This window comes from Microcaecilia unicolor, chromosome 7 (assembly GCF_901765095.1).
Source record: "Microcaecilia unicolor chromosome 7, aMicUni1.1, whole genome shotgun sequence".
Classification (NCBI taxonomy): Eukaryota; Metazoa; Chordata; class Amphibia; order Gymnophiona; family Siphonopidae; genus Microcaecilia; species Microcaecilia unicolor.
The window spans coordinates 91,396,102-91,412,539 of NC_044037.1; the positions used below are offsets into that span (position 1 = coordinate 91,396,102).

General features: G+C 47.1%; 1 protein-coding gene across 1 annotated transcript in view; it reads right to left on the bottom strand.

Moving 5' to 3' along the window:
• TSC22D3 (TSC22 domain family member 3) overlaps positions 1-8,153 on the bottom strand; it is a 205,332-nt gene extending 197,179 nt beyond the window's left edge. Inside the window, exon 1 of the mRNA XM_030208940.1 lies at positions 7,396-8,153. Within this exon, the coding sequence (XP_030064800.1) occupies positions 7,396-7,706 (311 nt within the window). The 5' untranslated portion in view covers positions 7,707-8,153. The remainder of the gene's footprint in view (positions 1-7,395) is intronic.
• Between the last annotated feature and the right edge of the window lie 8,285 nt (positions 8,154-16,438).

The window sequence follows — 16,438 nt, forward strand, 5'->3', positions numbered from 1 at the left end:
ACAAATTGCAATTTCCCCTGGAGCTCAACACACATGCAGTCTAGCTCTAGCCACTAGACGTCACTCTTGAGGAACAGCTGGGATTTTTTCTTCTCTACCTTGCTCCACAGGGGCCATGAACTATCCATTTCCTAGTCAGGATAATTCAGGTCACTTGATTAACATGTAAACAGCTACAGAGAGGCATATTTTCAAAGCACTTTGGGAGGCTATGTTCCATAGGTTTCTATGGAACTTTGGGAGGCTAAGTGCTTTGAAAATATGCCTCAGAGTCTCTTACACAGACAAGTCTGATAACAACAGATCCAGTTGAGTTCAAAGTACTCTCAAGCAGCTTAGGTAGCTGAGGTCAGGATACAGAAACAGAGAAAAACGTAGGCAGATAAAGACCATATGGCCTATCCAGTCAGCCCATCCATACCTCTAGTCTCCATATCACGCCCTTAGAGATTGTATGTACTTCTCCAAAACTGTCTTTGAGTTCAGATACTGGTTTTGTCTGCACTACTTCCACCGGGATGCTGTTCCACGAATTCACCACTGTGAAGAAGTATTTCCTTAGGTTACTTCCGAGTCTATCCTCTTTCACCTTCATCCTATGCCCACTCATTCCAGAGCTTCCTTTCAATTGAGACTCACCTCCTATGCATTTATGCTGCATAAGTATTTAAATGTCTCTACCCTATCTCTCCTCTCCTGCCTTTCTTCTAAAGTATACATATTTTAGTAGCTACCCTCTGGACTGACTCCATCTTGTTTATATCTTTTTGAAGGTGTGGTCTCCAGAATTATACATAATATTCTAAATGAGGTCTCACCAGAGTCTTATAAAGGGGCATCATCACCTGCTTTTTCCTACTGGCCATGCCTCTCCCCACTCAGGTCAGGTTCCCTGGCACAGGGCTATGGGTAACCTGCAAGGTGCTGAGATCCAGAAATCTCTTTTCAAGGCCCAAAGGCCAATCCAGTTAGTTGAGGCAGATCCACTGGCTCCTGCATCAAATTCAATACCAGGTCTCTTCTTATACAATATGACTTACCAGTTCTACCCAATGATTCAAGAGCAGGGGTCAGCCTTGCCAACTAGGGGGCCACAGGTTTATTTGATATATTGCCTTTCGCAATATACAATATCATTCCAATATAACAAGCACAGACAAAGATGTGCCCTGACACGAATGCTGCCTTTTCTGCATTTCCATCCTGATCAGCAGAAATTAGGCTCAGGAGTTGAGCCTGGGCCTTCTGCACTAAACATTTTCACTAAATGCTAGGCTAGATTATGTGCCAGAGCGAATACAATTCATGACCTTCTCCCATGAGTCAAGGCTAGTGGTAGCACGTAGACCTCACAGAAAACAAAATGGAGCAGGCCACTGGGGCCAAGAGCTAACTGGTTTGTTTGGTCCCTCCTACCACAAAAAGTGCTCTGCTGCTGTCCCTTACTATCGAAGACACCCTAGAAACCTACTTACTCCAATTATAATCATAATAAATACCAGAGCGTAATGACAAGCTGTTTAATAAAAGAAGTGGGTACATGTTGAGCTCTAAGAGTCTGGCATTAATCACCAGAGTGAACTTACAACTGAAGCCTGAGTTCCCTTAAATGCCTCACGATTCATGGCATCGTGAGACTCAATGGTTCAAAGGATGCTAATTTGCTCAGACAGCTCTTTTCTACTCCTACACTATGTGCACTAATATGTTTGTGCTAAGTTTATGGTGACCCATGCCTACATGGACAGAGAAAGAAAATAACCTTAACTTTCAGATCCCAGCCAGAGACTCACAGAGCAATCTACATAGACTGCAAAGTATTTTCTCATAGCTGGTACTAAGAGAGAAGGGTAACAGTAACATAGTAAATAATGGCAGATGAAGACCTGTATCGCTCATCTAGTCTACCCCATAAGGTGGTTAGAGCCGCCCCTGCCACTCTATGCAGGTTACACCTCTCTGTGCCTTCATTTAGGGTTGTACCTACTGCTCTATGCAGGTTATACCCCTCTCTACCTTGACAAAAGCGTGAAGGTCATTTAAGTTTTCTTTTGACTTCTTCCTCTTCCTATGTAGGGATACTCTGCATTTACCCCACACTTTCTGAAATTCTGTCACTGTTTTTGAACCCTCTACCTCCACTGGGAAGATTCCAGGCATCCACCTCCCTCTCCATGAAAAAATATTTCCTGATGTTACTATTAAGAGGGGCATAATCGAATGGGCCGCCCAAGTTTTCCTGAAGACGTCCTCTCAGGACGTCCCCGCGAAGGGGAGGGGAAACCCGTATTATTGAAACAAGATGGGCGGCCATCTTTCGTTTCGATAATACGGTCAGGGATGCCCAAATCTCAACATTTAGGTCGACTTTAGAGATGGTCGTTCTTAGAGATGGTCGTCCCCGGTTTTCGTCGATAATGGAAACCGAGGACGCCCATCTCAGAAGCGACCAAATCCAAGCCATTTGGTCATGGGAGAAGCCAGCATTCGTAGTGCACTGGTCCCCATGATATGCCAGGACACCAACCGGGCACCCTAGGGGGCACTGCAGTGGACTTCAGAAAAAGTTCCTAGGTGCATAGCTCCCTTACTTTGGGTGCTGAGCCCCCCCCCCCAAAAAAAAAAAACCTAAACCCCCTCCCCACACGTGTACACCACTACCATAGCCCTTAGGGATAAAGGGGGGCACCTACACGTGGGTACAGTGGGTTTGTGGTGGGTATTAGAGGGCTCACATTTACCACCACAAGTATAACAGGTAAGGGGGGATGGGCCTGGGTCCGCCTGCCTGAAGTGCACTGCAGTACCCACTAAAACTGCTCCAGGGACCTGCATACTGCTGTCATGGAGCTGGGTATGACATTGAGGCTGGCATAGAGGCTGGAAAAATATTAACATTTTTTTTAGGGTGGGAGGGGGGTTAGTGACCACTGGGGGAGTAAGGGAAGGTCATCCCCAATTCCCTCCGGTGATCATCTGGTCATTTAGGGCACATTTTTGTGGCTTGGTCATAAAAAAAAGGACCAAGTAAAGTCGACCAAGTGTTCGTCAGGGACGCCCTTCTTTGTTCCATTATCGGCCAATGACACCCATGTGTTAAGCACACCCCAGTCCCGCCTTTGCTATGCTTCCGACACACCCACGTGAACTTTGGTCATCCCCGTGACAGAAAGCAGTTGAGGATGCCCAAAATTGGCTTTCAATTATGCTGATTTGGGCGACCCTGGGAGAAGGTCGCCCATCTCCCGTTGTGTCAAAAGATGGGCGCCCTTCTTTTTCGAAAATAAGCCTGATAGTCTACCACCTTGCAACCTCAATTCACATCCTCTAGTTTTACTGCTTCCCCATCTCTGAAAAAGATTTGTTTGTATATTAATACCTTTCAAGCATTTAAGTATCTGGATCATATCTCCCTTGTCCTCCTTTCCTGTAGGGTCTACATATTCAAATCTTCCCGTCTCTTCTCATATGTCTTTTGGCTCAGACCCCAAATCCTTTCTGTTGCCTTCCTCTGAACAGGTATGCCTGAAGACTCAGCATTTAAGAACATCAGGTGTGCCATGGTGACTCAGAACAAAGGTCCATTGAGCCCAGCATCCTGTCTCAGACACAATGGCCAAGCCAGATGAAAGTAGCCGGCAGGATCCTCAGAAGCAGATCCATGCCTTATTGTTCATATCCAAAGATAAGCTATATGTGAGAGACTTGGGTCTGGCAATGAGATCAGGTTCATTAGACCAGCTTGGGGAGAGGTAGAGAGATGACAGAAGGAGGAAGCACACCATGAGTGACTAAAGAATTGTGTTTCTGCTCAAAGATTTGTGGTGTTTGAGAAACTGGGAAGTTGCTGTCCTCACAAGACTGCTCAAACCTTTAATCTAGGGAGGGTCTCTCATACCTCATCTACACACACACACACACACACACACACACACGGCCAGTGCAAAAAGCTTGCACTGGAGCCATGCACTGATGACTAAGTACATGGCTTCTAATGCAAAAGTAATGCTGGCATAGTAAGCTAATAATATGCAAATTTGATGCATGTAGAACTTGTGCTAGATACGTGCACACAAGGTTTTGCGCTAAGAGCACTTAGTACTGTGTAAATCATATCCAAGCAAAACCAATATTTATGTGTAGAATAACACTCTATAATCTGATCTTGGTCCCTCAGCTATATAGTAAGCCATATTGTAGAAAATCATTAGTAGGTGTATCATTAATATTATGCTAACATTGTATTGTATCTCTGGTATTTGAATTCCAGTGCTTTTAAATGTGTATATTTTTGATCCTGTTTTACGGTAGTTCTGTTATTAGGTTTCAATGTACTGTTTTCAAGTTTACCTCTTTTATTGTATTTATGTTTATTCTTGGTTATTTTACTATTGTTATGCTGTTAGCAAAATTGTAAGTTTTATGCTAAACTGTACCTGCTGTATACCGCCTTGAGTGGATCTCTTCATAAAGGTGGTTACTAAGTCCCAATAAATAAATAAATTCCAGCACTTGCACAGATATAATTTATTTCTGCTCAGATCTTCCATAGAACCATCATCCATCCTATTTTATCTTTCTTTTTTGCCCAAGCTCTTGATGGAGGACATGGAAAAAGTTGTGGGTGCTGTTATGATCGCAGTGAAAAGAATAAACAGGGATTTAATCGTCACAGATGCTACTGCAGAAAAATGAGCCAAGCCTTCTCCTCAGACCTGGCGTTCAAGTTCCTGCATTGTGCTTTCCTTAAAATCTTCTGCATAGTTGTGTGCATAGGAGCAGAATAACTAAGAGCCTCGTTATCACTGATTTTCATATGCTGATGGTGTCTAATGCAAGATTTTGTGTAGGCTTAACTTTTACTCAAAACCCTTTTCTGTATTATGTGTCCAGAAAACTCTGAACTGAGTGCTAACTTTCTTTATCAGCCCGGGGGGGGGGGGGGGGGGGGGGGGAGGAAGGGAGTGAACCGGGTGACATCCTTAACTTCAGTGGGTAATGTACAAGAAGCTCAGACACTGCTATTTAGCAGGTACCGTGTAACTGACACTGCTACACAGTACAAGGGTACAAAGATGTGCCAGGGAGCCAGGCAAAAGTGGAGGTATGGGTTTCCCCTCTCTGATACTCAGTGCCAGTTCTCCCCTTCACTTCAGCCCTCACTAGATCAGCCTAGTGGTTATTTTCAGGCACACGGGGGGGGGGGGGGGGGGGGAGCTGCTTACAAACAAGTTTTCAGAGAACAAGGTGTCTGCCTACTTTCTGATTCTGGTAGAGCTTTCTGTTAACACTCACTGTGGGGCAGAACCCTGGGACAGTTCTGTGTAATCAGTTGTAATGCCATGTCTGCCCTCATCCTAGTAAGCCTAAAGATAAGATATATATTGTTAATGCCAGCAATTTATGCTGGAGGATTCCTGCTTCAGCAAACAGCTGGTAGAAACCACCCAGACCTTGCCTGGAACCCCCCTTCTTGCTGAGGCCACCACTTTTACAATCAGTACAGAAGCATGTGAGATCCATATAAACAGTAGAGAGAGATGTGGTAAGAACAGGTGCAGTGTATTCCTATTCAGCAGAGAGACAGCCATAGATTCTCAACCTCGTAAAGACAGCACAATTTTAGCCTCTCCAAAGAGATAGCCACCTCCTATTCTCTACAAAATACAATATGGATTTTATCCTTTTGGACAAGCAGCATTTACTCACATTTTTATTTATCTTATTTATTTGTTACATTTGTATCCCACATTTTCCCACCTATTTGCAGTCTGAATGTGGCTTACATAGTACCGTGAAAGCGTTTGCCAACTCTGGTTGAGAAACAAATACATAGTGATGTTATAGTCTAGTGGGTTCATAGTTACAGACGCAATTAGGAATAGTAGAGAAAATGAGATATATAGTGTTCGTTACGAGGTTTGGTTACATTGTGTTGCAGGGGTTCAGGCACTTAAGTTGGGTCAGAGGGGTATGCCTTTTCGAACAGATGGGTCTTTAGTGATTTCTGGAAATTAAGATGGTCATATGTTGTTTTCACAGCTTTTGGTAGTGTATTCCACAATTGTGTACTTATGCAGGAGAAGCTGGATTCATAGCTTGATTTATATTTGAGTCCTTTGCAATTTGGGTAGTGGAGATTTAAGTATGTTCGTATAGATCTGACTGTGTTTCTGGTTGGGAGGTCTATGAGATCTGTCATGTGTCCCGGGGCTTCGCCATAGATAATTTTCTGGACCAAGCTACAGATTTTGAAAGCTATGACTGCCAAGGGGACAATGGTGGACTCTTACCCTCCTAGGAACAACCACACTCATATCCCCTCACAGACAGATATACATTTCTTTTTATCCCAAGAGAATAGCCACGGAGTTTTACCTTGGTAAAGATAGGGGCAGTCTCACATTCTTCCTATCCTACAACAACAAAAAAGCCTTGAACTGTACTCATTATAACTGCAGTTGCAGACTCTTATCTCCACAAGCTACAGAAACAACCATGATCATTCATCCTTAAAAAAAAAAAAGCAAGCAGGTGAATACTGTCATTTTCCGACAACTGTTTGCATAATTTCACTCACACAAAAATAGATTCATGCTCTCAAAAGCCCCACAGAGCCGGTCATGAGGCGTTATCCTCATAAATTAAGCTGCAAGATTTTGTCCACAAGGAGGCAGCCATGGATCCTCACCTGTACAAACATAACTGAGCACTCACCCTTATAAAAAAAACAGCCTCAGATACGCCCTGAAAGAAACCGCCATATACTGTCTCTCCCCATTGACACGACCCTAAAAACTCTCACAGAGAGAGGTACGCACCACCAACCCCATACTAGAGACAGACACATGCAAGTACCTTTACCACTCTCTCTCTACCACAATTTCCTCTCACTTACTAAGGACACTTGCACAATTTGAACTCCCAAGAAATTATAAATCTCAGATCCCTGAAGACAGCTACCATTTCAATATTCCTCATCACTGCACTGCACTGAACTCAATGGCAGTGTTGGTGTCAATCTGCTTTGCATGTCTATGATGGCACTCTGCATTGCATATTATGCACCCTCTAAGTATCCCTTAGCCTTGACCTATATGATACCTCTCCCCCACTGTAGAAATCTGCAGAGCATCTATATGATACCCACAGAACCCCCTTATGGCATTGCATCATTATCCCTTCCCAGATCCCTTAACATCTTTTAGCACAGAACTGCCTAGCTTCATCAATACTCATCATTTCTCGAACGGATGACCCCAAGACGAGAATCCCATACAAACACGCTGCACTCAACTGAGTGACCCATCTGCAGCGCACGTGCAAGCCCGGATCAATTGCAAGAGCTTCCAGTAGGCAACCCCTTCCCCCTCCCCCCATCAGTCAACTACCCACCTGTGGAAGAAGAGCAGGATGGAGAGTATGGTGTGGTCGATGTTGCTGTTGCAAACTCCCTGGTTGAGCAGGTAGCAGGGGTCGCGCAGCACAGGCTCCAGCGAGTCCTGCCTCATGATGCTCTGCAGCTTGTCAGCATTCACCTGCTCCAAGGTGAGCTGCTCCCGCAGCTGCCGGAACTTGCTGACCGTCGGTCCGCACAGATTGTTGTTCTCGCCGCCTTCCTCCGTCTCGCTCCTGTTGGCCAGATCCAGGCAGCAGTTGCAGCAGTCCAGGCCGATGGGCGAGCGGCACTCCTCGGATGAAGACATCCTGGGCTAGGAAACGACCGAGAAGGCGACCACTGTCTAGGCTGCCCTGTCGGCAATGCACCGGGGCATCTGCTTTGCCCCTTCTCTGCCTCTTGCTTCGCACTGGGCACAGCCCGATCCTCCCTCTGAGCTTTGCCCACCGGGTCTTGTCAGCCCAGTGGGATCTTCTCATCCCACTTTTTGGCAAAGAAAACTAATGCAGCGCTTAGACTGCAGAACGTCTCTTCCTGGGTTCACTTTTCAGCTCCACAGGACAAAACCCAGAGCCTGCAGACTGCAGGACAGTAGGAATAATATTAGACGGAGAGGCACAGGGGCTCCTGACAGCCACGAGCTCTCTCTTGCTCTTTAAAACCCGGGCAGAGCTTTGCCTTTTTGTCTCTAATTGGTAAGAAGGCTCGTCCCAGTTTCGAAGGACAGCCCTCCTCCCATTCCACTCAGTGCAGAGCTGCTCTTGGTACCAGAGCTGGCACTGCCTCTGCTGCTCTGGCCGAAGAAAGAGACAGAAGCAGCGGCAGGATCTCACCTCGCACCGCTCTCTGCAGCTCTTATACAATCACAGGGCTTTCTCTGGCGCCCTCTGGCTGTCTGTCTCTGCCTCTCTCCCCCTCTCTGATTCAGGAACTGTTGGCTTGGATATTTCTATGTGTGTTGCCAAAGTTATACATAAGTGGCTCAAATACAAGAAGAAAAAAACAGAGAAAACGCATACTAGTACTATCAATACTAAAGATCAGAATACAGGCAGGAGGATAAAGACTGCTCTCCAGGGCCACCGAGAGACTGAGCCGGGCCCGGAACAAGGCCACCACTGGACCCCCCCCCCCCCAAGGATCCGCCACCCCACCCTCCCTGATCGCTGCTGCCGCCCACCCGCCCGCCGTACATAAGTACATAAGTATTGCCACACTGGAACAGACCAAAGGTTCATCAAGCCCACCATCCTGTTTTCAACAGTGGCCAATCCAGGTCACAAATACCTGGCAAGATCCCAGAAAAGCTCAATACATTTTATGCTAATTATCCCAGAAATAAGCAGTGGATTTTCCCCAAGTCAATTTAATAATGGTCTATGGACTTTTCCTTTAGAAAGCCGTCCAGACCCTTTTTAAACCCAGCTAAGCTAACTGCCTTTACCACATTCTCCGGAAACAAATTCCATAGTTTAATTACACATTGAGTGAAGAAACATTTTCTCTGATTTGTATTAAATTTACTACTTTGTAGCTTCATCACATGCCCCCTAATCCTAGTAACTGTTAGGTACCTTGTCTGGCAGGGATCCCAAGGCCCTGCCAGCAGAAGAGTTCGTCCTCCAGTGCTGCTTTTCTTCCTTCTCCGACTGGCCTTCCCCTGCAGCTGCTTTTTCTCTCAGGTCGCGCATGCGCGGCCTGAGGAGAAAAGCAGCCTGCAGGGGAAGGCAATGCAGCAGACTGTGAAGAAGAGCAGCCTGCTGTGTCTGTTCCTCCAGGTCCTCCCCAGCCTCCAAGGGGGTGCCCGGTACTGGAGTTTTCTCTCTCCTGCTCCTGTTGAGACATGATCACCCGGGTCCCGTCAGGAGCAGGAGAGAGAGAGAGAGACCCCAGTGCCGGGCCCCTCTTGGAGGCCCAGGGAATTTTGCCCCCCTGCCCCCCCCCCCCCCATTACACTAATGGGCATTAATTAGAATGTACTCACACAAATGTCTAAGCGTATTCTATAAAGTTATGTATGTAAATTCTAAGATGCAGATCTGAAAAGAGGGGATCTGAAAAGGGGGTGTGGCCATGGGAGGGTCATGGGTTGTGGGTGTACCTAGACTTTTCACGCATTGTTTTAGATTATGCACAGAAGCATTTACATCATGTTTTCAATGGCATAAATGGCCGTGACTAAATATAGTCACAGAAAATGGGCGCTGGGCATATTCTATAAACTATGCCTAAATTTAGGCATATTCTATAAGCCACACCTAAATTTAGGTACGGTTTATAGAATACACTACTACTACTACAAATCATTTCTATAGCGCTACCAGTCGTATGCAGCGCTTCACAAAAGCGTATTTTTTTCAGCGCTGATTTTTTTGTCGTGATATATAGAATCTAGACTCATGCTCTTAAATTTAGGAGTTAAGCAGGGCTTTTTTTGAGGGGGTACTTGGAGGTACTGAGTACCGGCACCTTTTCCATTGTCTGCTAAAAGTGACATATGGTCCTCAAGTTTTAATGAAATTGGTCAGGCTCTACACACCAATTCTGCTTTGCCATAGATTCTGTGACTGGTTGCAGGGGGCCTAGCTATTGTGGGGTGGGTCATAGGCGGTCGTTGGCCCAACTGTTTGGGGAGGCTAAAGGGGGCGGGGTTAGGGGTGGGGCCAGGGGTGGAGCTTAAATCCATAATTGTCTGATCACACACAGAAAAAAAAATAAATGTCACAATTAATACCTTTTATTAAATTTAGATATTAGCTGTGTATCATATGTCAAAGAATAAAGTGGTTGCTCAAAGCATATACTAACCACAATCGCTCAACTGCAAAACACTATGCACAACTTTGTGCAAAAACACACTCTGAACCTTACTGTACCATAAATATTACACTGGGCAGAACCTAATACACCAATATACCACCCATACGGAAAATGCAGACCGTCAACAATATTGAAACAAGGGATCATAATATCACAATTCTCATGTAGAGCCACAAAACATCCTAATTCATGTTTAATGTGGGATAAAATGTCATAAATAAGTAAATAAACTTTTAATGTTGAACACCTAATTCTTAAAGTGGGCATATTCCAAACACTATAATGAAAATAAAATGATCTTTTCTACCTTTGTTGTCTGGTGACTTTGTTTTTCTGATTGTGCTGGCCCAGTATCCAATTCTGCTGCTATCTGTTCTCTTAACTCCATTTCCAGGGCTTCCTTTCCATTTATTTGTTTACTTTCCGCCTTTCTTCTTCATTTCTTGTCCTACATCCGTAAGTAAAAGCTGGGTCCTCCACAAACTTGACTGTCCAGTGGATCCAGCTTTTGCCTATTTTCTTCATCCATGTGCAGTTTTTCTACTCTCTTCCTTTTCTGTTATCTCATCTCCTTCCTCACTCCTCCCTCCCCCTCCATGTCCAGCAACCCTCCTCTCCCCCTACCTTCCCCTCCCCTCCATCCACCCATGTCCAGCAACTATCCTCTCTCCTGCCCTCTCCTCTCCCCTTCTTCCACCATGTCCAGCAACCCTCCTCTCCCCTTCCCTCCATCCAGCAACCCTCCTCTCCCCTTCTTCCACCATATCCAGCAACCCTCCTCTCCCCTTCCCTCCATCCAGCAACCCTTCTCTCCCCTTCTTCCACCATGTCCAGCAACCCTCCTCTCCCCTTCCCTCCATCCAGCAACCCTCCTCTCCCCTTCCCTCCATCCAGCAACCCTCCTCTCCCCTGCCCTCTCCTCTCCCCTTTTTCCACCATGTCCAGCAACCCTCCTCTCCCCTTCCCTCCATCCAGCAACCCTCCTCTCCCCTTCTTCCACCATGCCCAGCAACCCTCCTCTCCCCTTCCCTCCATCCAGCAACCCTCCTCTCCCCTTCTTCCACCATGTGCAGCAACCCTCCTCTCCCCTTCCCTCTCCTCTCCCCATCTTCCACCATGTCCAGCAACCCTCCTCTCCCCCTTCATCCACCATGTCCAGTAACCCTCCTCTCCCCTTCTTCCACCATGTGCAGCAACCCTCCTCTCCTCTCCCGTCTGCCCTGTTTCCTTCCTGCCCCCCCCCCCCGTACCTTTAAATATTATAGTTTTGCTGGAGTCGCGGGCAGCCGGCATTGAAGACATCGGCAGGCTTACGCCGGTTCCAGCAGCCTTCCCTTCCCTCGTTGCAAGTCGGATGGTGGCTCTGCCCTCTTCTGACGTATTTCCTGTTTCTACAAGGGCGGAGCCATCATCCGACTTGCAACGAGGGAAGGGAAGGCTGCTGGAACCGGCGTAAGCCTGCCGATGTCTTCAATGCCGGCTGCCCGCGACTCCAGCAAAACTATAATATTTAAAGGTACGGCGGGCAGCGGCGGTGGCGGCGGCGGGGGGCGGGGCAGGGCAGTGGCGGGCTGGGGAGGCTTAGCCTCCCCAAGCCTCTTATACGGGGCGCCTATGGGGTGGGTCCCTCAGTGATCACCTCACCCCTGAAGGGTGGCCTGGCATTTGAGTACCAGCACCTTTTACACTAGAAAAAATGTACTGCAGTGGCGTAGCCAGACTGCCAATTTTGGGTGGGCCTGAACCCAAAGTGGGTGGGCACAAAATTTTCTCTGTACCCCCCCCCCCCCCCCCCCCCCCCAGCAAAATTTAGTCACACTCAGATGCATTTGTCACACAGGGTAAAGTGCTGCTTTTCAGTGCATCAGATTTCAGACAATTTATTTAATAGCCTAATCCTTTTCAGTGAGCTTTCAGAGGCCAAAACCTCCTGCCTCAGGTCAGTTTAATGCTGTTACGGTATCCTCTCCTGACCTAAGGAAGGAAGTATTGGTCTCTGAAACTTTATTAACACCATATTACTTTATCCTAAATTAAAAATAAAATTATTTTCTTTACCTTTGTTGTATGGCCATTTACTTTTTCTCATTGTGCTGCTCCCAGTCTCTAGATTCTGCTTTCCTTCATTTTCGCTTAACTCTTCTGCCAGGGTTTCCTGGCCATTTGTTATTTTTCTCTCCTTTTTCTTTGCTTTCTTCAATATTTTTTCTGCCTCTCTCTGTGTCCAGATTTAATTCATTCTTACTATCCATTCTTTAATTTCCTTCATCTACTTATGGCTTTTCATCTTTTTCTCACCCTTGTTCTCCCCATGCCCCTTCCTCTTATTCTCCAATCTTTCACTACTCCCCCTTTCCATGCAGCAGCTCTCCTTTCTCTCCCCATCCTTCCAGTGTCTCCCCTCTCTCTCCCCATCCTTCCAATAGCCTCCCCTCTTTCTTTCTGCATCCTTCCATCCAGGGGCGTATCTGAACTGCGGCGGTAGGGGGGGCCAGGGCCAGAGTGAGGGGGCACATTATAGCCCCCCCCCCCGCCGCCGCCGCCGCCATTGCCGATCCCCCTCCCCCCAGCCGCTACCATTGCCAACCCTCCCCCTCCGTTGCTCGCTTACCTTCGCTGGCGGGGGACCCCAACCCCCGCCAGCCGAGGTCCGCGTCCTCCTGCCGCTGCCGCTGCCGGCTGCCTTTGGTGCTTTCATTTGTCCATTGAAGCTGGTGCCGATGAAAGTTTCTTTTGAGTCTGACGTCGCTGCACGTTGTACGTGCAGGACGTCAGACTCAGAAAATGTTTCTGAGTCTGACGTCCTGCACGTACAACGTGCAGCGACGTCAGACTCAAAAGAAACTTTCATCGGCGCCAGCTTCAATGGACAAATGAAAGCACCAAAGGCAGCCGGCAGCGGCAGGAGGACGCGGACCTCGGCTGGCGGGGGTTGGGGTCCCCCGCCAGCGAAGGTAGGCGAGCAACGGAGGGGGAGGGTTGGCAGCGGTAGGGGGGTCCAGGGCGAAATCTGCGGGGGCCCAGGCCCCTGAGGCCCCACGCAGATACGCCCCTGCTTCCATCCAGTGTCACCTCTTTCTCCCTACCCTTCCATCCAGCGTCTTCCCTCTTTCTCTCCCCATCCTTCCACCCATCTACCCTCTCTCCTGATCCTTCCATCTAATGTCTCTCTCCCTCCTTCTAACCAGTGTCTATCTCTCTACCCTTTTCTGTTTAGTGTCCCTTCTCTCTCCACATCCTTCTAGTCTCTCCCCTTTCTCTCTGCATCCTTTCATCCATCTCCCCTCTTTCTCTGCCATCCTCCCATCTGTTTTCCCTCTTTCTCTCCCCATCCTCCATTTTCCCTCTTTCTCTGCCATCCTCCCATCTGTTTTCCCTCTTTCTCTCCCCATCCTTCCATTTTCCCTCTTCTCTGCCATCCTCCCATCTGTTTTCCCTCTTTCTCTCCCCATCCTTCCATTTTCCCTCTTTCTCCCCATCCTGCCATCTGTTTTCCCTCTTTCTCTCCCCATCCTTCCGTTTTCCCTCTTTCTCCCCATCCTGCCATCTGTTTTCCCTCTTTCTCTCCCCATCCTCCGTTTTCCCTCTTTCTCTGCCATCCTCCATCTGTTTTCCCTCTTTCTCTCCCCATCCTTCCAATTTCCTTCTTTCTCTGCCATCCTCCCATCTGTTTTCCCTCTTTCTCTCCCCATCCTTCCATTTTCCCTCTTTCTCCCCATCCTGCCATCTGTTTTCCCTCTTTCTCTCCCCATCCTTCCGTGTTCCCTCTTTCTCTGCCATCCTCCCATCTGTTTTCCCTCTTTCTCTCCCCATCCTTCCGTTTTCCCTCTTTCTCTGCCATCCTCCCGTTTTCCCTCTTTCTCTCCCATCCTTCCGTTTTCCCTCTTTCTCTGCCATCCTCCCATCTGTTTTCCCTCTTTCTCTCCCCATCCTTCCATTTTCCCTCTTTCTCCCCATCCTGCCATCCGTTTTCCCTCTCCCGATTCAGGCCCACCAGCCCCAGCTCCCATTGCCGGCCACTGCTGCTTTTCCTGATGAGCAGCAGGGCCGGTGCTACAAAAAGAAGAAGCGCTCAGCTGACTGAGCTGAGCGCCAACGCTAACAACGAGAAAAAATGTTTTTAAAAAAACGCGGCACCGCAGGCAGCCTCGAAGCATTGGCTGCTGGCTCTGCAGGCTCCTCCCGTCTCTTACGTCACTGCCCCTGGAGTGAAACAGGGGCAGTGATGTAAGAGACGGGAGGAGCCTGCAGAGCCAGCAGCCAATGCTTCGAGGCTGCCTGTGGTGCAGCACATTTTTTCTCGTCGTTAGCGACGCGTTGGCGCTCAGCTCAGTCAGCTGAGCGCTTCTTCTTTTTGTAGCGCCGGCCCTGCTGCTCATCAGGAAAAGCAGCAGTGGCTGGCAATGGGAGCTGGGGCTGGCACAGGGCTTGAGGAAGAGTGGGTGGGCGGGCCAGAGCTGAAATTGACCCGTAGCTATGCCCCTGATGTACTGGAGTTAAGTGAAATTTTTAATATAAATTTAGACATTCAGCCCTAATAAATTTTCAAAGGCCAATTTAAGGGCATAAATCCTCTGAATATTGGGCCCATAAGTCAATATTCAGCCACTGGTAGTAAGCGATTTTTAGCTGCCACTGGTATTATTCCAAATATTCAATGCCAGGCTATATCTAGGCATCAGCATTGAATATCTGGCTTTATGTGGCTGACTATCTCATATGCTAAGTGCGATATTCAGCATGTAACCATATATGCAACATTGCAAAAGATAGGACTGACTTATGTGGTCCGTTTTGACCATTAAACTTAGGTGGTTAAGTGCTGAATATTGGCATTTAACTACATAAGTGCCGACTGTGCCTATGGACTGCCCATAAAATAACCAGTTTTGAGTTTGGCGGTCTTTGGTGATATTCAACAGTACTAACTGATTAAGTACTGCTGAATATCAGTGGATAGCCCTGAACAAGCCATTTAAGCTTCCAGGAGCCATTCCTAGCCGGTTAAGGGGTGCTTTTACTAAAGTGCGCTGAAAAATGGACTGCGCTGGTGTAGATGTGTGTATTGGATGCGCACAGGTCCATTTTTTCAGCGTGCCTGCAAAAAAGGTCTTTTTTGCCAAAAAAGGATGTGCAGCAAAATAAAAATCAGTGCGCATCCATTTTGAGCCTGAGACCTTACCGCCACCCACTGACTTAGAGGTAAGTTCCCACAATTTAACCGGCCAATAAACATCAGTGCGTGTACACTGCCAATTACCGCCCGGTTAGCGCCAGACAGTAGAAAATTGAAATTATTTTACGCTACGCATTTTGGACGCACATAGAAATTAGAATTAGCACCCAAGGCACGCAGTAGCCGATGGTAGTTCTAATGTGATGCGCATTCTACGCAAATAGGCGTCTATGCATCTTAGTAAAAGGGCCCCTAAATTTCTTTAAATATCAACCCCTATATGTATTGTTGATGCCCAAACACACCACCAATACTGCCAGATTTTATTTTAATAGCATGTACATGTGCAGTGCCATGATGAACATGCAAGTGTCTTTTGAAAATTAAGCTTTCTGTGCATTCCCACACCTTTTTGAATTTTATCATGATCTTTGTACCACCTCCTCTAGGAGAGCATTCCGAACACCCATCTTTGATTTTCTCTGTTAGTTTCGGAAAATGCACATCTCTGATATCTCAATACTTTACACAGGAAGAAATGCACTTCTGTTCCTATTCCTCCAATGTTGCATTCCAGACAGAGTCCGTCTTGGAGTTTCCAGTTTAGCTTGTGCCTGCATGTTTCTGTTTCTAGCTTCTAGTCACTTATTCCGTTTTTGGTGAGGGTTTGTCTCTGTTTTGCACGGTCAGGTATTCGGTGAGCATATAGTTTCTCTGTAGATATGTGTAAAGATGCAGCTGCTTTCCCATCTGTACCTCCCTATAAGAGACATCCCGTTGCAGTATTTACAGAGCTGCCCTTTCAAAAGTAGGGATTTTGTTGTTTTTGAATCTGGACAGCTAGTGTTGTTTTGTTAACAGCAGATTTATTGCATAATGCACCCAGTGTGTGTTTTGCAGGGTGTTGTGTTACTTCACAAACTACCAGGTCATGAGGAAAGTTTGCATCACCGAAACTGAGATGACACCAGAATTTGAATGTTTTTTTTTTCCTTTGACAAGTAGTAACAGGAAGTGTCCTAGTTCTGCTGTGCACCCATTAT